Genomic DNA, 22,447 nt, shown 5'->3' on the forward strand with positions numbered 1-22,447 from the left:
CCGTACCGTTAGATATTTCTGATATATCTTTTCTACACTCTTTCCTGCTTGACAAACACGCCGCATTTTTGATTATGGTGCAATATAATAAGCTGTCAGATAGATAGAAAGAAGGATGTAAATACTTTGTCAAAAGACAACGTACTGCTCGTTATTACATTAAATTTTCTGATGCTTGGTTTTAAGAACTATTCATATGTTAGCAAAAATAACATCTGTAAGTTTGCTGAAACGGATTACAGAAATATTAGCTGACATTAATATTGACACCACTTAATATCATAAACACAAGGAAGTTAGCAAACTCGAAACAGCAAATTACTAATATTAGTAGGTAGATAGGGATAACAGCAGAATCTTAAATGTTAGAATACCATCATTAGAAATGTTTACCCGAAGCATCAGTGACTCAGTTTGGTTTGATTTTGAATTGATAGATCTACAATATCTTTGACAAAACGATTTTAACCACCCCTAAAGTGATGGGGACACTAAATTGCAAGCAATGTCGGATTTTAATAATTTGACCTTTTAACTCCCTGATTCTGTATAACATGCCAACCGTAAAAGCGTAAAAGAACATATATTGGAATATGACAGAAAATAATTTAAAATACAGTAGAAAATTGTAAAACAACTCCATGAATAAAAAATAAAATAAATGAATAAATAAAATAAGCAAAAATCTTCCAAAAAATGATAAATTGAAAACTGTTTTCGCTTTAGTTATTTCCTTCATATGTCTTCTGTATATTCTACCAGAAATTAGCTTATTTTCCTGTTACTCAACTTTCTAATTTGATACTTCTACTTTTTGCTATTGGTTTTCATTTTGTTATTTCCACAGCACTATTTATCTGACTCTGTCTGACTATCTGCCTGTCTCCCACTCTCTTCCATCCATTTCATCAAATTTTTGTTTCAATATATTTATTTCACCACTATTCTATTCTATCTGCTTCATTATTTTCCTCACGTCTCCAACGCATCCAAGATTTTTCTTTTTTTTTTTACGTATTTTTCTCTTTTTTATTATTTTATTTCAATCTCCACAATATTTTTTTTACGAATCGTGTTTATGCAAGATTTGTTTGAAGGTAGTAGAGCTCATAATATTCCTTCGAATTTCTGTTTTTCTTTCTATACTGTGAATAGTTTTTCGAGATTGATTTTTTTCTATATATTCATTTTTTGCTTTGCTTATTCTCTACCAAGATTTACGACGGTATTAATGAAAAGCTCGTCAGACTCAGTTCCTTCTCCGTTCATGTCAGCTGTTGCACCAGGTTTGATCTACAGGTAGTAAATTTTTCTTGACGTCACCATCACATAATTCCTACCAGTATCCAATTTCTCATTCATCAAATTTGATTCATTTGATTAATAAGGGATTTCAGTTGATATTTTCCCAACTTTCTCGTTCATTTAATTTCATTATAAAGGATTAATCATTTTGCATTTTCTCCCAAATGATATGAGTATCCCTTTTCTCACAGGCATATATATTTCTACAATTTTGATTGAACATTTAATTTCAATTAGTATCGATATTATTTTTAAAAATTAAACTTATGCTCATGAACTTAGAAATTAATGCCTCTTTCTTCAGTACATTTCTGACGTGACATTCTTTCAAAGTCTATAAAGTGATTTTGTTGTTGTTAACTATTAGGTCTGGCAAACCGTGGCGACTTAACCAGATGTGTGACTAATATTAACAGCATAAAAACATTATGGAAATCTCGCAGAATATTGGCACCATTCGTCATTTAAACGCTATGATTAAAACTAGTTATGAATAGTAACACAACTTTAAATTGCGTGTATATAGGAGTTGGCGAAAATAATAGAAGCACCACTTTTTATTTCTCCGTTTTTTTTTTCTGTTGGCAATGTGATAAATTCAGAACTGTTCTAGTCTGTATATACACATTCATACGCATTATGTATGCTTTGTACTTCATGATATAGCCCTTGGATTTTCTTTGTTTGCAGATATATATATATTTAGGTAAGTTAAAATGTTTGATTTGTCTGATTTTTTAAAATGGACAAATTGTTGTAGCGCGGATAGCTAAAATTGCTGAATTGTTTAAAATCATGTTGGTATTTTATAATCAAGGTAAAAGCAACTCTGATAAGGAGGAATTTCAACCATGTTTCGTGGTCTGCTACCACAACAGCTCCTTTATAGGATCCAGTTAGCTCAAGACATCATAAGGAGGAACCAGGTCCGGTTTCGGCCCCTACTCCTCTATCGTTTTGATGTGGCGGGCTCACTCCCTTTCGGAAGTGTCTTCAGCTCTGGTGTTGGGTGTATGTCTTCTTTCTCCTTCTTTCTTCTGTTCCCTGGCCTCTTCGATGCAGCGTCAACAAGTGTCATTTTAGACATAATGCAAATCTCACAGAGAGGGTCAGCAGAGTAGTGAAATGTATTGTGTTTAAAAACTGTCGAAATACAGCAGCAAAAGTGACTGTAGGAGTGGCTGTGTGGTAAGTAGCTTGTTTACCAGCCACATGGTTCTGGGTTCAGTCCCACTGCGTGACATCTTGGGCAAGTGTCTTCTGCTATAGCCCTGGGCCGACCAATGCCTTGTGAGTGGATTTGGTAGACGGAAACTGAAAGAAGCCTGTCGTATATATGTGTATATATATATATATATATATATACGACAGGCTTCTTTCAGTTTCCGTCTACCAAATCCACTCACAAGGACAGGCTTCTTTCAGTTTCCGTCTACCAAATCCACTCACAAGGCATTATATATATATATAATATATATATATATATATATATATATATATATATATATATATATGCGTGAGTGTGTTGTCCTCCTAGCATTGCTTGACAACCGATGCTGGTGTGTTTATGTCCCCGTCAGTTAGCGGTTCGGCAAAAGCGACCGATAGAATAAGTACTGGGCTTACAAAAGAATAAGTGCCGGGGTCGAGTTGCTCGACTAAAGGCGGTGCTCCAGCATGACCGCAGTCAAATGACTGAAACAAGTAAAAGAGTAAAAGAGTAAAAGAGTAGAACTAAACCACCACCTTGTCAAATCTATGTCAGCTAAAAGCGTTCGTGGTGTCTTCTATAAAGCTGGATACCATGGGAGGCCTACATAGTATCCAGTCCACCATCAACATTGATAAACGGAAAATTGGCGTTAGACTATCAGAAATTGTCAATGGCTCAGAAGAACAATGTCATTTTCTCTGATGAGTCATCACTCATCCACTTTCCCGTTTTGGAGAGAGTTTATACCTAGAGACAGCCCAAAGAAACCTTCAACTTTGACTGATTTGGGCACCATGTTCTCTTGGCTCTTTGGTTGTTCCACATGTAAGAGTTAACATAAAGGACTATCTGAATATTTTGGCTGATCATGTCCATCCTATGGTACAAATACTGTTCCCTAATGATAGTGCAATCTTCCAGGACGACAATGCACCGACTCACACGGCCAATGTTATTCAAAATTGATACGAATAGCATAAAAGTGAAGTAGATAGCTTGGATTGGTCTCAACAATCATAATATCTTAATATAATCAAACATTTATGGTGCATTTGGGAGCAGCAAAGGGGGAGTCGTTTCCTTCTGCTATCGCCACTAAAAGACATAAAACAATTTCTATTTAAAGAATGACTCAAAATTTCCTCAACAACCTTTCAGAACCTCCACAAATCAATTCCTCCACGTATTAAAGCTGTGGTTGATGCAAAACATGGACCAATTCCATATTATATAATAAAGCTCCCATTTAACAAGGTGTTTCCACTATTTTGTCCCAAGCCTTGTATATATATATATATATTGTTACAACTATGATGTTGTTGGTAAAACACGTTCTTTGTCTATCTCCTTAACCTCTTGGAGAGTTTAGGTAAAATTATACTAATGTGTCCTAGTTTAATTAAATTCTGTCTTGTGCAGCTGAAGATTGCTCTACATCTTAAATTGATGTAATGAAATGATTGCATTGTTCAATAAAATGGAGTCGCATGAAACGATAGTACTGCATTACCTCTGGATATCCTTGTTGCTTATTTTGATTATATATATATATGAAAATTTCCTGACTTCCCCTGTCAGAAAACAGCTTCAGGAGTTGTGAAGAACGAATTTGTACGTAGTCTGTTTCTGAGAGCTATTATAGTGGACCTCTGTCTAATCATTAAAACATTGATTTAATTATGAACATAGAAAGAAATTATACATTAATCCCTATTTTTATAATCAGTTGTATCCGTAAAAATTTTATTTGCAGAGCACAGAAATCGAAAGAAGATATATGAAATGGACGTGTGTGTGTGTCTGTGTGCGTGTATGTGTGTGTGTATGCGTGCGTGCGTACTTGCGCGTGTGTATGGTATCTAGACCTGGTAGAAATAGCAGAAAAATCTCCCTCAAAACACCCTACTGTCTTAATCCGACAATTCTGCGTATTATGTAGTTTGAATGAGAAACTGTAACTAAAAACACCAAGATTGGTTTGACGATAATGATGAAGAAGTTAGTCTTATCTTAGAGGAGAAGCGAAAGGCATTTAACATGTTGCAAAATGTTGACATGACAGCGAACAGGTCAGTGACTACATATTTCAAGGCAGTAAAAGCAATAGTGCAGCGGAAGCTGAGGATGATCAGGAAAATTGGTGAAGTGATAGATGTGATGAAATCCAAGAAGCTTCAAATGCTAACAATTCCAAACTATTTTTATTCTCTCTTGAAAAATGTTTATGGATCAGTTTCATCAAAGGTTGCGCCGCTACGGAGCAATAATGGTACAGAATTATTAACAAATCTTTAAGATATTGTTGGGAGATGGAAAGAACATTTTGGTGAGTTGCTCAATAGACCCACTGAAGTTGATCTCTCTTTTCTTGATAATATACCCGAGAGACCAATAAAACATCTTATAGCAGAAGTTCCAAACTTGGCTGAAATAAAAACAGCAATCAGGAGATTGAACAATGGAAAGGCCCCTGGTATTGATGGAATAGATGCAGAGATATATAAATACGGTGGTGACTATCTCTGTACAATGTTGACGAATGTGATTCAGAGGGTTTTGCATAGTGAAGAGGTTCCTCCGGGTTGGCGTGATGCAACTATGGAGATACTATATAAATCTAAAGGTGGAAAGGGTGTCTCTCTGGAAAGGTCCTATGTAGGGTAATGATAGACAGATTGCTTCTGCACATTGCTGATGAGGGTCTACCAGAATCGCAATGTGGGTCTAGGGATAGCAGGAGTACTATGGATATGATATTTTCAGCTAGACAGTTGCAAGAGAAGTGACCTAATAAAAGTGTTTGATTCTATCAATAGAATTGCACCTTGGGAGATCCTGAGAATGCCCTCAAAATTTGTGAGAATGCTTAGACAATTTCATGACAAGATGGGAGTAAGAGTTAATGTCAGAGGTACCTTATCAGATCCAATTTCTGTAGAAGATGGTGTAAAACAAGGTGATATTCCTGCTCCTACATTGTTTGCTATGTATTTTGCAATAGTCTTTCAAATAGCTTTTGAAGATTGCACTGAATGGGGTCTATATAAGATATAGGACCACGGGAAAACTGTTCAATCTCAAAAGGCTCTGTGCCAAAACGAAAGTTCTGCGTTCTCACCACGTTGAGTTCCTGTATGCAGATGATTGTGACCTGTTGGCACATTCTCAGAAAGATATGCAGCACATGCTGAATGCAATTTCTGAAGCATGTGCAGCATTGGGTCTAACGATCAATCTAAATAAAACTGTTATAATGTACCAGCTCGCTTCCTCCAATATGTATGTGGAACCGTTTATAACTGTGAATGGTCAAAGGTTGGAGACTGTACCTAGATTTATTTATTTAAGAAGTACCTTGAGCACTGCTGGTCTTAATGATGAAATTTTATTCAGAATCAGCAGGGCTAGTAGTGCTTTTGGTAGGCTTAATAAGCATCTGTGGAAACAACATATCTTCACAAATTGAAGTTAAGGTATATAACACGTGCGTCCTCCCATTTTTGCTATATGGGAGTGTGACTTGGGTTGTTTACCGTAGGCGGGTAAGGCAATTGGAACGATACCATCAATACTGTCTGAGTTTGAGGATAAACTGGAAAATGGCCATTAGTAATGTGGAGGTGCTTGAGAGGAGTCGCAGTAGAAGTATAGAGTCAATGATTTTGCAAAGACTTTTGAAGTGGGGGGAGCGCATTTGGCAAGGATGTGTGATGAGCGACTGTCCAAGCAGCTATTGTATGGTGAGCTGGAAGATGGCAGGAGACCAGTGCATAAGCCTAAACTAAGGTTTAAGGATTACCATGAAAATGCTCTAATACAGACAGGAATTGCAGCTGGTGATTGGGAGAGGGAGGCACAAGACCACTATGGATGGAGGAAGATAGTGCATGATGGTTGTTCAAGGTTTGAGAGGGAGAGAGTAAAGTGTGACAGAATTAGGAGGGGGCTTAGAAGGAGGGAACCTGTGGAAAGTGAGCGTTGCTTTTTGTGTGTTTGGTTTGTGAGAGGAAGTGTTTGAGCTGTGCAGGCCTGGTGAGCCATCAAAACTCTCACAGGAATCGACCCATGATAAACGGTGATGTGGCTATTAAAATTCACTACAGAACATGTGTAAAATGTAGAAGTGTGTGCCTCCCAGCTGTCTGAAAAGACACGTTAAGAGAGTGCATATAGTGGAACCTGTTTCTCCTGCCAGCCGGCACATTGGTGCAGTATGTGATAAAATGTGTAAAGTTTGGCTGGGCTTAAATGTCATATAAGGTCATCACATGGCATCAATAATGAATCATTTCAGGCTTTTCTCGTATAACAAGGGTGCAGCTATGATACACACACACACACACACACACACACACACACACACACATACATACATACATATATATATAAAGAGAAAGCGAGCGAGCGAGCGAGAGAGAAAGAGAGAGAGAGAAAGAGAGAAAGAGAGAGAAAGAGAGAGAGAGAAAGAGAGAGAAAGAGAGAGAGAGAAAGAGAGAGAGAGAGAGAACCGCAGGAAAAGTTGTGCGGTTAATTTCGTATTGAACCAGAACCACGTAGTTTCTGGTTCATTCTCAGTGCACGCCATTTTGAGCAAGTTGGGCAAGTGTCTTCTTCCATAGTTCCGAACCATGGGAGTGCATTTGGTTGACAGAAAATGTGCGGAAGCCCTTTGTGTGGTTGTATATATATATATATAATATATATATATACACACACACACACACATATATATATATATATATATATATATATATATATATAATAGGTGAGAAGGTTAGGTTATATATATATATATATAGGTGAGAAGGTTATATATATATATATATATAACAACCTGCTTCAAAAACATAAGCAAATAAAAGAATTAATAAAATAAAAACTAAATATATTTTTTGATTCAGATTTCAATGATTTTCCTTGTGTTTTTTTTCTTCTTGTCTTTCCCAAATTACATTTATTTATTTATTCATTTATTTATTTATTTACCAACAGTTTCCTCTCCAGTGAAAGTCTTTAAAAAAAAAAAAGAACATCATTCAGAGTAAAATGTTAGAAAATAAGAGTAAACATGAATGATAGTATGCTTGACTTACAATTATTGTTATTGTACACAGAATTTCGGAAGGATATTTTACTTAAGGAACAGAGGTCAAAAGAAAATAATGATAATAATGATAATAATTGTATATAAACGAAAATAAATAGTTTAACAAACCAATTCAAAGAGCAAACAAAAACAAAAAAAGAAAACTCATTGCATTGCACTCATTTGCCTATGTGCTTGCGTGTATGTGTGTGTGTGTGTGTGTGTGTGTGTGTGTGTGTGTGTGTGTTTGTGGAGGCGCAATGGCCCAGTGGTTAGGGCAGCGGATTCGCGGTCGGAGGATCGCGGTTTCGATTCCCAGACCGGGCGTTGTGAGTGTTTATTGAGCGAAAACACCTAAAGCTCCACGAGGCTCCGGCAGGTGGGGGGGTGGTGGTGAACCCTGCTGTACTTTTCACCACAACATTCTCTCGCTCTTTCTTCCTGTTTCTCTCGTACCTGTATTTCAAAGGGCTAGCCTTGTCACTCTCTGTGTGTCACGCTGAATCTCCTCGAGAACTACGTTAAGGGTACACGTGTCTGTGGAGTGCTCAGCCACTTGCACGTTAATATCACGAGCAAGCTGTTCCGTTGATCATATCAGCTGGGACCCTCATCGTCGCAACCGACGGAGTGCTCCTAAAGTGTATTAAACACTGAGCGCTTGTGCATGGCGCTTGGATATATCTTTAAATGTGCGCGAGCCTTTGTATCTGAATGTCTGTGTGTGTGTTTGTTCCTCTGAGAGACGCAGTTGGCTAGTTTAGAAAGTGTGCTTGCCAGGTGGAGATTCGACGTTTTAAATACACTCAATGGTGGATGACTTTTTTTTATTCCATCACAGGTTTGTATGTTCGGAGTTGTGTCGTTGGCAAGAAGAAAAAAAAATCAAACAAAAAAAAAAGCAACTAAAAATACCAGCACATACACACAATACATATGTCTGCGTGTTTTGAATAACGTGAGAGAGAAACGCAGGAAAGAACTGTTAATGGCGATGAAAATGAAATATAAAAAGTAACTCAGAAAACCTAGTCACATGATCTCTTTCATACTGGGATAGACAACAAATATAGTAGTAAAAAGAATTAATATGACTTTTTGTATGTATTTATAATGTCCGAGAACTATTGGTGAAGAAGATATGAGAAGATGGCTCCTTAATTTCATGGTTTCTTCAAAAATAGTTTTAAATGAAGTGGTTTTCCTGGAGGGAAATCGAAAAAGGACAGAACTTAGCTTGCTGGAAAGTTACTATCCCATTCACTTGCGTATTTAATAACTGTTTTCTGACGTAGGAGCATGGCCATGATAAATTTTGGTGGGAGAGGGGTTAGTCGATTATATCGATCCTAATATTTAACTGGTACTTTATTTTATCAGCCCCGGAAAGATGAAGGGCAAAGTTAACCTTTGTAGAAATGTAAAGATTCGGGACAAGGAATTTTGTCCGATGCTCTAACGATTCTGCCAGTCCATTGAACCATTGTGTCTTTAAAGAAATCAGTTTTCTTGGAACTTCCAATATTTTGATGAGAGAACCTAGTATGTTCCAGTTAATATCTTAGACCATGTTAAAAGAGATAAGATTGATATGTTGTTAATGATTGTAATGGTAATGATAATGATAATGATAATGATAACGATGTAAATACTGGTATTAAGTTGATTCCTGATATAATCATTACTAATGATAGATAATGAAGATTAGTGATGTATGTCTCAGAATTTATTTCCTGTTAGAGTCGTTTTTATTTTTCATCATTAGATAAAATCATAAGTCTGAGTAATGTACTGTAGTGGAGCCTTTTGCCCACTCTGCACTCTTTTTAAAAAACAATGACCGTCTCCCTAATATAGAAAACCGATTCTTATTTTTTACCTATGTTATATATGATCGCTCAAGCTGTCAGATATAACAGCCAAATCTTCTTCAGCTACCATTCTATCAACTTAAAAACATAGTAGTAGGTAGATTGTGCCTGAAAGAAAAAAGACAGGTTGTTACAGCTTGAATGTCCTTGATCATAGGTCTTGTTCAGGATTGGTGTAAGGATGTACAACAACATTTACTTTACTTTTATGTCGCAAGTTCGCTGTTGCACATTTATGGATTTATATAGTATCAAGGTCAGTTTTACTTCTGATCCTGCTGGAATTGATAAAACAAATACGATGGTAAGCTAGTGAGAGTAGATTTGTTCAACTATGAAAACATTGGCTTTGTCTTCAACCAAAGGAAATCAGTACGTATTTTCAAACAGATTATGTAGTCCTATAATGAGGCAAATTATAATTTTATTATTATTCCGTTTTGTGTTGTCAAATGACAGAAACATTAGAAGCCCTGTCGAAATGACTGCCGGTAATGGAACGATATTTTTTTTCTGTCCTGAGTTCAAATCCCGCCAGTTTCAACTTTATCTTCCACACTTTTCGGAGTCGATAGCATTATAATTGATAAAGGATGTGTGATGAGCTCTAGGGGGCATTGAGGCCAGCAGATCATTCTCAAACTCTTGCCCTATTCTTCTCTTGCTTCTGTCATCGATCAACATATTCGTTAACATCATTAAATTTTACTTTTATTTTTTGGTTTGTGTGTTGGTTAATGTGTTATTGTCCTTGATTGTTTTGATACATGATTTTTTTTTTGCATTGCTTTATTCGGTCATTGGTTGCAAGTTCTCAAGGGACCGGCCAAGTACTGGTTCACTATATATTTTGGGGCGGTGAGAATGACAAGAAAGCGCCTATAACTCGCACGACTTCTGTAATAAGAATAAAAAGCTATTATGGGAATTGGAAGATTCAATATCTCATAGTAGTTTCATGCCAAGCTGAGAATCATCAGGTTCGGATGAAATCCAGGACGACAGACAACACTAGTTACTGTGAGGTATGAACCTTCCAGTTCTCACGATATGCATGTATATATATATATATGTAAATATATATATATATATATATATATATATATAATATATATATATATATATATATATATATATATATATATATATATATATATATATATACATAGGAGATAGGGGTAAGTTACGCCGTAGTAATATATGTATAGAAATTAAATATAAAATATAAATTACAAAGTGGGACAAGAACGCAAAAACACACAAAGAGACGACACAAAAAAAAAAAAAAACAGACGGGTCACTCGAAGCCTCTAATCTTCAGTCGGAACCGGATCATCTTAGCAATTTCGAGATTAAACAGCCGAAATTGCTAAGATGATCCGGTTCCGACTGAAGATTAGAGGCTTCGAGTGACCCGTCTGTTTTTTTGTGTCGTCTCTTTGTGTGTTTTTGCGTTCTTGTCCCACTTTGTAATTTATATTTTATATTTAATTTCTATACACACACACACACACACACACACACACACACACACACACACACACACCACACACACACACACATACACACACACACACACACATATATATATATATGCATGTATATATATATATGTGTGTGTGTATAAATATATTTCAAATATATTTCTTTGCTTCTTTCATTATTCCTTTTCTTCTATGTTCCTTTCTTTCTCCAGTAGCTCTTTCGTATCTACTCCAACCTGTGAATGGAGTTTTATACGAACCAAAGAAAAAGAACAATCCAGGCGATTACTCGACCTACTAGAGGCTTCCCTCTTGCAGTCAAAGTTCCCACAAAATTCACCTATTTGTACTTGACTTGGTGAACGTATAGACTATCTGGAGATCACATCTAGTTGTTTGACCGAATATCTACGTACAATAAACCTACTCGATCAGGGTTGACCTCAGGCCACACAACAACAATAAGAGCAACGTAATCGTAATCTTAAATTAGAAAACGGGTGATAAAAAAATCAAAACGAAAAGAAAAATATATCAGGAAGCCAATTTTAAACTATAAATAAATTATGTTTTCCTAGCAACATTAATCACTTTTTAAATTTAATTTTCAATTTACAATCCTGTAAATCTATAAAGAATGTCACTTCTGGTCGTCTCGATAATGGCCGTAATTCGTTTACTTTCAAAGACACTAGTTGTATCTGCTCTTAGCAAAGGCAGCTAACTCTCAACAGAAAAAAGACCACAGCTGTACGCAGTGGGTGTTCTGTAAAACCGACAAGTGTTTCGTTAGCTTGCAGTGTTAGATTTAATTCTTTCCAATGAGGAATAGCTTTCAGAAGGATTAAGCTCCACCAGACAGACTTGCGTTACATAATAATCCGCAATTCATGAACTAACATGAAAGTTTGTGGGACTCACCATTATCACAACTACCATGTTGGGCCACAAGCCAAAGAAAAAGCTTCTACACAGTCATTTGACCTTCTAGAAACAATCAACAAAGTTCCCTCAATTCATCTTATTAATTCTTTCCAATGAGGAATAGCTTTCAGAAGGATTAAGCTCCATCAGACTGACTTGCGTTACATGATAATCCGCGATTCATGAACTAACATGAAAGTTTGTGGGACTCACCATTATCACAACTACCATGTTGGGCCACAAGCCAAAGAAAAAGCTTCTACACAGTCATTTGACCTTCTAGAAACAATCAACAAAGTTCCCTCAATTCATCTTAAAAAATAAAAAAAGAGTAATGTATCTTTGATGTGAAGAAAAGGGCGATGAGGTTGGGGCGGCTAGGATGTCTTTGATTATAGGTCTACTCGACCAAATATGACCTAGGGAATAAAACAACAACAACATCAATATGTAGGACCGGATGTAAAACATATTTCTTAATCATTCGTAACCCACTATATAACGCACAGCATCAGATGGATTAACAAAAGCAAAATAAATACATAAATAAATAAAAATAAAAATAAAGTAATGAAAATTAAAATAAAACGAACATATGCAATATGAAGAAAGAGAAAAATGGTCAGGGATAGATCTTATGTCTTGGTGGGATTTTTGTGTTGTAAGTGTTTTCGCTATTCAGAAAACCGTGGAAAATTTGCATTACTGTGCTTTATTCCCCGTTAAATTGTGTTTGTAACTTTTATCGATTATTCGAAGAAAAGAAAACAAAAAAACAAAGTTTCGCTTATAATTATGATCATTATAATCATTATGACGGTGAGGATCATCATCATTATCGTTCATTTGCTTGCTTGTTGTTATTTAAAATGTTTCAACGCTCACAATCATTTTTGTTAAATATGGCCACGTGTGTAGGAATTTGCGAATATCAGAAGTATCAGTTTTATGTACACATGCAAACACTTCTTTCTTCCTGTCTTCTTCTCTCTCGCACGCACACAAACACACACACACGTATATATGAATGTATATGTGTACACACACACACACATATGTATATGTATATGTATATATATATATATATATTTGTATATATATGTACGTATATAAATATATATATGTATGTAAGTATGTATATATATTATATATATATATAATATATATATATATATATATATATATACACCTACATATATAAAGACGACCTTATCCACATTCGCACACTCTCTCACATATAGATATTGAATGATATTCATAATTTCCTGCCTATACACAAACATCTGCATTAAAAGAGTGCAAATATACACACACATACATACATACACAAGCATACGTCGTTTAGTCGAGATGCTGGAGTCTGTAGCACGGTAACAAATGTGATAAGTTTTATATAGTTTGTTTTGTTTGGTTGGTTGTTGTTAATGTTTTGTCGCCATTTGTTGATTGTTTATTTCTTTATTATTATTAATATTGTTTTTTTGTTGTTGCTGTCTTTAAATGTCTAGTCAGCACTGAAATATGAATTTTGCATGGAGTATAATTTGTCTATTGGGTTTATCACAGGCCCCGAACTGAGGTTGTTATGCGTGTTTGCTTCTGTCATCAAAACGTGGTCAATATTGTCCATGCTTTCATCCAATCCACCGTCTGAATAAAGTTGACTTTCACTCAACGGCGGTTGACTTGTGTACAACTGGGAGCCTAAAATAAAGAAAGACATATTAATAAAACATAAATTCCTATATACAAGTAGACACGCACACACACATACACACACACACACGTACACACACATGTATATGGATTTGTAAATACTAATGTATATCTAAAGTATGAAAAAAAGTACAACCACAAAGATAAAGGGGATTATTAAGAGAATTTAGTAGTTGGAAAATAATTCAACCCCACAATTTATTAACATACTGTTTTTCACTATGTCTGTTATGCTCCATAGATCGAGAAAATTAAAGATGCATCATCATGTAGTTAAGTATCTTCTTTTATTCAATTTCGAGTTCTAAATGTCACCAGGGTTGTTATTGCTACTATTTCTTATGTTGCTTCATTTCTTTCCCGATTAGAAGCATATTTACGAAAGACAGTCATATTTATTGACTTTGGTTAATTCAGATTTTGTCGTCGAAAAAGTTTCTTTACATATGATAGCTAACACGATCACCTTACTAGTTCTAGCATCCTAAAGACCAAAGGTTACGCTTAGTTTTAAATAAAAATAAATGCGCCCTTTTAAAGCCTAGCCAGGCTCATGGGCTCGGTTTCACGGTTTCAATGGCGTATGTGTTCCCCAGCTGGACGGGACGCCAGCCTATCGCAGAGTTACTCATTTTTTCCAGCTGATTGGACTAGAGCAACGTGAAATGAAGTGTTTTTCTCAAGAACACAACGCGTCACCCGGCCCAGGAATCGAAACCACAATCTTACGATCATGATGCTGACACCCTAACCACTAAGCCACGTGCCTCCACTACGCTTAGTTTCAAGGACCTGAAAATACTGTAACCCCAAAATGATGTTGACGTTATACAAGACACAAATACACATCGCACAGCAGTGTTGCAGGTTAAAATTTCAGAGATGTATGCACACTGCAAGCACCATCATACAAAATGCATTTCTATAATAATAGAACCATCGATGCAACTTATCATCTCTTCTACATTGTATACGGTGAATCTTCTTTTCGTGCTACCTCTTCTTTGAGTTTCTCTACTCAGATTACGTTTTAGCCTTTTTGGTTTAATTCATTCTTTACAAAACTACACCCTTTGGAATTTCAGTACAGTTCATGATTTCTCATCAAACTTACGACAGTAACACTTCAAACTAAATATAAACGGCGTTCTTTCGTCTCTATATGATTATCTCAACGATATCGATGATGCAATGAGCGAATTATTAATAACCACTGGTTCTCAGTCCCCTAACGCAAAAACTAATTGTTTTATCTGATTAGCATTTAGATATAGCAACCTATCTTATAAATTCTATTTTAAAGTTGAGTATTAAATTGAAAACCGTCTCTTAAATCCTAGTTACTATAGGTTATCTATTAGTAAAAGCTTTGCTTTTTCATAGTAAATACGTGCATATAATCTCAAATTTTAGGTATTGTATTCTTTAAACAAAAACTATATATAAAATAGTTTTTGGATTTGGAGATTCATTATGGCACACTGCCAATAAGAAAGTAAATAAAATATAATAGAAACTCCATTATAATTATCTTCACTTACAGTACACATTTTGAAGTTTAAGAAGATTCTAGAATCAATTTTGTTAAGAGACAGAACAGCCGATTAAAAGAAAAAAAACCTGGATTCATTCAACAAACATCCTTCTCTGTAAAGTGTTTGCTTAAATTTCCGCTTTATTGTTTCTTGTTAATATATCTACATAGTTGGGTCCGTATTTACTTTACATCTTTCTTACTTTGAATACGACCAGTCTGTTCCTCCGAGAAGTGTCATCGATTAAAGAGTATTTCCAAAGGGTTCTTTACTACTATTCTGAAACAAATTTTTTATCAGTAGAACTTGGTTCTTTATTGTGTTTTTCGTTATAGAAAAATTAAATACGTTAGAAGACGTTATGTAACGTAGTTAATCTTTAATTACACCCTCTGGTTATATTGCGATATATATTAAAAAAATATTGCTGTTGGTAGCTCATTATTAATTGCTAGCTTTGGGAGACAATCCTTAACTTCAATGCTTGTATGATCCACTTTACTGAAGGTATTTCTCAAGATATCCTTAACACCTGATATTTATTGCTCGTTGATTTCAAAGAAATCATCCATTAAATCGGTTACGTGTAAATATTGCTTAAGCTTGATTGCTATACTCTTCATTAATTGGTTCGCTTGGTTTGCCCTCTCGCATGAAGTGTTACAGACTGCAATTTTCTCTTACCTCTCTTTTATAGTATTCTCCTTATTCCTTATTTATTATATTTTATTTACTTTCTTATGGGCAGTGTGCCATAAACTGTTACTTTAATATCCCACAGGTGCTAACTTCGATTTTCCTCTATCCAAGATTCGAGAAAATAACTACCAGGCATTTAATAATGTCGATTATACTACGTCTCTTCCCTTCAAATTTGCAGCCTTGTACTAAATGAACAAAATCATGATGGTGATAAATATGATGATGAATATGATGAGGAATATGATGAATATGATGAAAATGCTGATATTTGCTCAATTTTTTTGTATGTATATATTTCCATATATACATATTTCAAATATTTGGCTGTATACCTCCAATTCACAATAAAAGTTTTGTAGAAATTTCACCTCTGAACTAGAGCACAAAGCTATTCATAAAAGTTAGCTTCCCTCTAACAATTGTAATTAAGTCAGTACAAAGGTCACCTCCAATAATTTACACCTTCCTCTTGTAGTTTCAATTAAATCCATCGATTGCAAACATGAACAGAAACTAAGGATTGTCCTAAAACCATTTGTACTTACACACCTTAATGACAACTTTGCATTACAATCTCTGCAACTTTATAACAGTTTTCAAAGATACTTATCACTCAACTGATACACATCCGTCCAAGCTCAACGCACTCTTCAAACAATTTTTCTTATCCAACAGTCGCGAATAACTCAGCTTGAGTTGAAGCTCTGAGTAGGCCGTCAATTTTTGATATAATAAACGTAACTAACGGCCCTATATCCGATAATGTTTGCACATTTTTAACAACTGTTATGTTACGATGTACACATACACATGCACGCACGCACGAACGCATGCGCACACACACACACACACACACACACACACACACACACACGAAATTTCTTGAATCAAAGATCAAGTAAACCACAACTTCGAAGAAGTCACTATACAATTGGTGAGCTATAACACAAATTATAGGAACATTCCGTAAATATGAAATTCCCTAAACCGAATTACTACTACTACTACTACTACTACTACTACTACTACTACTACTACTAGCCAGTGCTTCCGCTGTTAGAGCTACAAATAATTTGGCGTGGTTAATGGAGTTATCTTTTTGCATCTAGATTTGTCAACTGAAAGATAATGCAATGTATTCTTATTTCTTATTTCTTATTTCTATATTGCCCACAAGGGGCTAAACATAGAGGGGAAAAACAAAGACAGACAAAGGATTAAATCGATTACATCGACCCCAGTGCTTAACTGGTACTTAATTTATCGACCCAGAAAGGACGAAAGGCAAAGTCGACTTCGGCGGAATTTGAACTCAGAACGTAACGACAGACGAAATACGGCTACGCATTTCGCCCGGTGTGCTAACGTTTCTGCCAGCTCGCCGCCTGTATTCTTGCTCACAACTACATCTCCCCCGCCACCCACCTGCATATACTCACACGTTAACATTTTTTAGACTGTCCTAATTAATATATTCTTATATTTTTTGTGTAACCGCGTTGTTGTTACAGATTTCAAATCAGAGCCGTTGATAAACACGTTGGTTTGAGACCTTAATGACGGCATGAACGACAAGGAAGTGTTGCTAACTCGGCACGGAACAAATATCAACTAAAGATGCCGTTCGAAAAGAGCAAGTTTACAACCCTTGCCGATCTACAGGACATGTTACGTTAAATAGAAGAGCACGACGTTAACACCATCACCGGTATTTTCTGTAGTGGGTGTCATATTTTTGTGTACCACTACAAACAAACAATCCATTGTCTACCATTAACTTTATCTTTGTATGAACATTCATCCAACCCTTTAGATGTGTAAATACAGAAAATATTCGTAGATATTCACAAACGCACACCTACATGTATTGTTATGAATTGTTGTGACATTGTGTGTTTATAATATTGTGTGTGTGCATGTGTGAATGTGTGTGTGTATAGCCGTATTTCTTGTTTAAAATACACGTATACCGCCATATTTACTTCTGTTATAGTATAATTTTGCGGTAAGAGTGTATATTAACCGACTGTTTTGTCATATATCTGAACAGCTATAAATAGTCACTAATGTCTTCGTACCATATATTAGTGGCACAGTGAAAATTTGTAAGACATTCCCAAAATTCTTCATCTGAGATTCTTATGTGAATAGATGCACACACTTGGATGCATCGACAGTTCAACCAACACACCAACTCAATCACATATTTACAAACACTGCGAATTCTCTTAACTGAAAAAGGTATGACACTTTGTTAGCGACCGGCTTGGATTCTCTAAAGGACTTAAATAAAACTCAAATAAAAATACCAACACACACACACACACACACACACACACACACACACACACACACACACACACATACACACACACGTTTATGAAAGCCTCCTCGTACTCAAGCATTTCGTTTTATATGTCCCGATCGTCAGGCTAGCGTCGTTTAGCCGACCATTTTGTCTCTTTAAATTGCTTTTCATCGGAGTTTTACCACAAGGTCTCTGGAGAATAGGCCTCAACTACGCGAACCTGTTCAACGGTTGCGATGAGGCCTAAATATTGTTACATTTTAGCAGTACCATTCTTGAGCTATACGGTTGGTACATCAACGGCTATATCGGCACGACCTCACTCTCCTGTGAACAACTCAGCTTCTTCCTTCTTTTCATCGAATCATCCCTCTCCAGCCTTACATTCTCCTAATTTGTCTCTAAAACCTCTGTTAACTTCCTAGATATTTTCACTGCTATCAACTAGTCTTCCCTTATCACCTCCATCCACAAGCCCACAGACTCCCACTCCTATTTCAACTTCTTCTCCTCCAACCCTACCGACACTAAACTTCTCATCCTTTACTCCCAGTTTCCCCATCTCCATCAGTTCTGTAGTGACGACCATGACTTCAAGACACGGTTTCAAACTCATGGCCCACCACTTCATCTAACGGCGATACCGTCCAGCTTTATCGAAATCGCCCTCGCTCTTGCTCGGTCTGTAGACCGTGCATCCACTATCTCTCATCTTAACTGCCCACCCCTCCCGCCTCTCTTCCTTTTTACCAACCATCCATATACACTACCCCTCCACTTTATGCACTTTCCACCAATTCTTTCACCTTCTGTATCTTCCTCACCATATCCCATATCTACTTCAAACGTGCCTGCAACCTACGTGACCTACAGGTCCGTATTTTCTCCTCTCCTGGCACTCAACTTGGCTCTTTCCGGTGCACCCGCCTTTCTTTTTCAATACCACTGTCCTCACCGGTGCCCACAACCGTCCCTACCACATCACCAGCTCATTCACTTGTCCTTCTAATAGTTTGATTTACTGCATCCTTTGCCCTCTTTGCCTCTCCCTGTACATTGGACACACTGGTCAATTCTAGCTGAGCGTTTTGCCGAACACTTCCGGGACATTAGACTTGGTTATGAGACACTCGTCTCATGCCATTTCCGCTCGACTGGTCATTCCCTGCAACATCTATCTGTTTTCAACATGGCTTTGCACAGCAGCCACCTGGACACCCGTCCTTGTCTAGGGCCGAAATTAATTCTCTGTCTCCATTCTTCAGTCCCTAGTGGTCTAAATTCACCTCCTCGATACACATTTACCCATACCATATTCCTCTTACCTTCCTACTACTCCCTCGACTTCTACTCCTCACACACTCTGTAGCGTTTAACTTATTACCCAACACCACGCACTCCAGTTACGTTGAAACTGCATATACATACACCTATACACATAGCACACACTAGAACCCACACTTCCATTTCACACTTCCCAACACCTTCTATTTTGTCACCTCTGTTTCACCTAACACCTCTATGTGGTATGATACATCATTTTATAACACCCCCCCATATATATATATATATATATATATATATATATATATACATACGTTAGATAGCCTCTCACACACCTACACATATACGTATTTATTCCCACACATATATCCGCGCACACGCCCACGCACACATACACACTTACGCATATATATATATATATACACTTACGCATATATATATATATATACACTTACACACTTATATATATATATATATAAATGTATGTATGTGTGTGTGTGCAAACATACAAACATGTATATATATATATATTTTTACAAACATTCATATACAATTACAAACACACTCACACATACACACGTATACACACACACAAATATATATACATGAGTGGGTGCTGAAATATTCTTGGCTTTGAGTAAAAGAAAATACAAGAGGATCGGTTAATTATGATTTTACTCAACATATTCTCCTCTCAGATTCACACACTTATTCCAGCTGCACTTCAGTTTTTCTAAGCCCTGTACTCGGAAGGTTGGGCCTCCAACTAGGTCCTTTGAGATACCCTTAAAGTCAGGAACTTTTCAGCAACACCAGGTGTGTGTGTGTGTGTGTGTGTGTGTGTGTGTGTATATATATATTATATATATATATATATATATATATACCGAGAGACGGAGAGAGAGGGAGAGAGAAAGAGAGAGAGAGAGAGAGTACTTGGTTGCTCAATATACACAATGAACTTAATATACAAAAGAACTCTCCGCCAATCCATATTGGAATTGGGGAAGTATATATATTTAATTTTATCGAACTATCCAATATCGTTAACGTTTCTCTTTATACATAGAAAGGTAAACCTCGATTAGTCCTATTTGTTTGAAAAAGGCACATTTATTGGATTCTGTGATATTTTGGTGTGTTTAGTAGCTGACGAGTTAGAAAAATACTGAACTATATTTTTTTTGAAATAGTTAATGTGACGTAATAGAGGTAGAAACATACTTCGATGTATTGGCTTCTTTTCGTAATAGGAAAGTTGGTCTTCTGCGCTATCGTACTGTTGGCAGTCGGGTAATGGAGGTAGTCCTGAAACACAAAATACTAAGGTATCAATATCTGCGCTGATTTCTGACTCGCTATAGCACATATACAGTCTTACAGTCTTAACTCTTCCCAACAGCTCGATTTTTAAAAGTTTGAACGCAGAGAAAATAGTTGCAATGGGAAACATTAGAGTATTTTGTTATTCATTAATTACTGATTTAGCTACTTATTATACAAACAATCCTAAATTTCATGACTTGAAAAAATATTTTGGCAAACTAATGTGCAACCAGTTGTTTTTGGCAAATTCAGTTAAAAACATAGTTTCTATTCCCAGTTGGATTGATTTCACAAACATGAATATCATAAATTATTCGTAAACATGTAGTTCAGATCTAGCCTGTTTAAAAATATCTGGAATTATATTTTTCTCTCTCAGCCAAAAAATATACAGATTATAACACTCAACCACGGAATTATTAGATTACATAACACAGTTATAATCTGTAGTCTACACTAAACATCATCACACTGACCAAACAAGTATTTTAAGTTCAATCTAAGAGGCGTCTATTTAATACATTATCTTCAGTCATTACAACCACTAATAGAGCATTGCTTTAATTTCTTTTAATGTGGTTTTAAGAGGTCACCTTTAACGAATTCTTGTGGATAAAATACCTAAACCTTACCAAATCTATATATATTAAAGATCTTCACATGACCATACGCAAGCACGCATGCACACAAACGCACACACAAAGAACCATACACAAAAATACGTATACATACACACATAAATATGATATACACACAGACACTCTCACACATGTATGTATGCGTATATATATGTGAACCCCTGGGTTATGTTATATTTACCCGTCTTATATACACACACAGACACCCCCCACACATATATGTATATATATGTATATATATGTATATATATATATGTGTGTGTGTGTGTATATATATTATATATACACATACACATGTTCATATATATATATATATATATATGTGTGTGTGTGTATATATATGTATATATACACACGCACACATAGCCATATACAGTGTGCATCAAAGCGATTGGTAGCGTATTATTAGTAATATATCAGATCATGGGTACTCGCCCATCCGTGTTCCAGTCCTAATCGTTTGCGGTTAAAATACGTCTCTTCCTTATGAGAACCCTTTATATGCACGGACACATAAAGTTTTACTATAATTAATTATTCTCTACAATCGTTTATCTTCGTATATTTAGGTGCATTTAAGTACATGTGTTGCATCTATACTGCTAAATACTGCAAATTTGGCTTAGTTCTTGGTCTTCATGTCGGTCGAGTTGTCTTATTCCACCACACCCAACGTGGTCAGCCGCCCGCAATAGGTATACACTAATTCTTTCTCTCTCTTTCTCTGTTTGTCTGTCTCCTCCCTTCTCTCTCTCTCTCTCTCTCTCTCTCTCTTTACACACACACAACACACATACACACATACATATATATATATATATATATATATATATATATATATAATATTATATATATATATATATATATATATATATATATACTCATACACACATACACTTATGTATAAATGTGTGTGTGTGTGTGGTGTGTGTGTTGTGCGTGCGCGTACACGCATAACAAATCATATCTTCTTTTGCAATAATCGGTACTCGTACATGCGTATATGTTACTACCCGAAATATTTTAAATCTATTCTAAAATGTTTGTTGTCCCTA

At 35.9% G+C, this 22,447-nt stretch overlaps 1 protein-coding gene across 7 annotated transcripts in view; it reads right to left on the minus strand.

Moving 5' to 3' along the window:
* Nucleotides 1-13,051: 13,051 nt before the first annotated feature.
* Nucleotides 13,052-22,447, minus strand: part of LOC115226973 (LIM homeobox transcription factor 1-alpha-like) — a 170,366-nt gene continuing 160,970 nt past the window's right edge. For 5 of the 7 annotated variants that reach the window (XM_036500538.1, XM_036500540.1, XM_029797930.2 and 2 more), the window contains 2 exons: nt 20,653-20,736; nt 13,052-13,587 (listed from right to left, as the gene is read on the minus strand). In XM_036500538.1, the coding sequence (XP_036356431.1) occupies nt 13,388-13,587; nt 20,653-20,736 (284 nt within the window). In that variant the 3' untranslated portion in view covers nt 13,052-13,387. The remainder of the gene's footprint in view (nt 13,588-20,652; nt 20,737-22,447) is intronic. The other 2 variants (XM_036500542.1, XM_036500541.1) reach the window with 1 other exon arrangement.

Source organism: Octopus sinensis, linkage group LG2, assembly GCF_006345805.1.
Source record: "Octopus sinensis linkage group LG2, ASM634580v1, whole genome shotgun sequence".
NCBI lineage: Eukaryota > Metazoa > Mollusca > Cephalopoda > Octopoda > Octopodidae > Octopus > Octopus sinensis.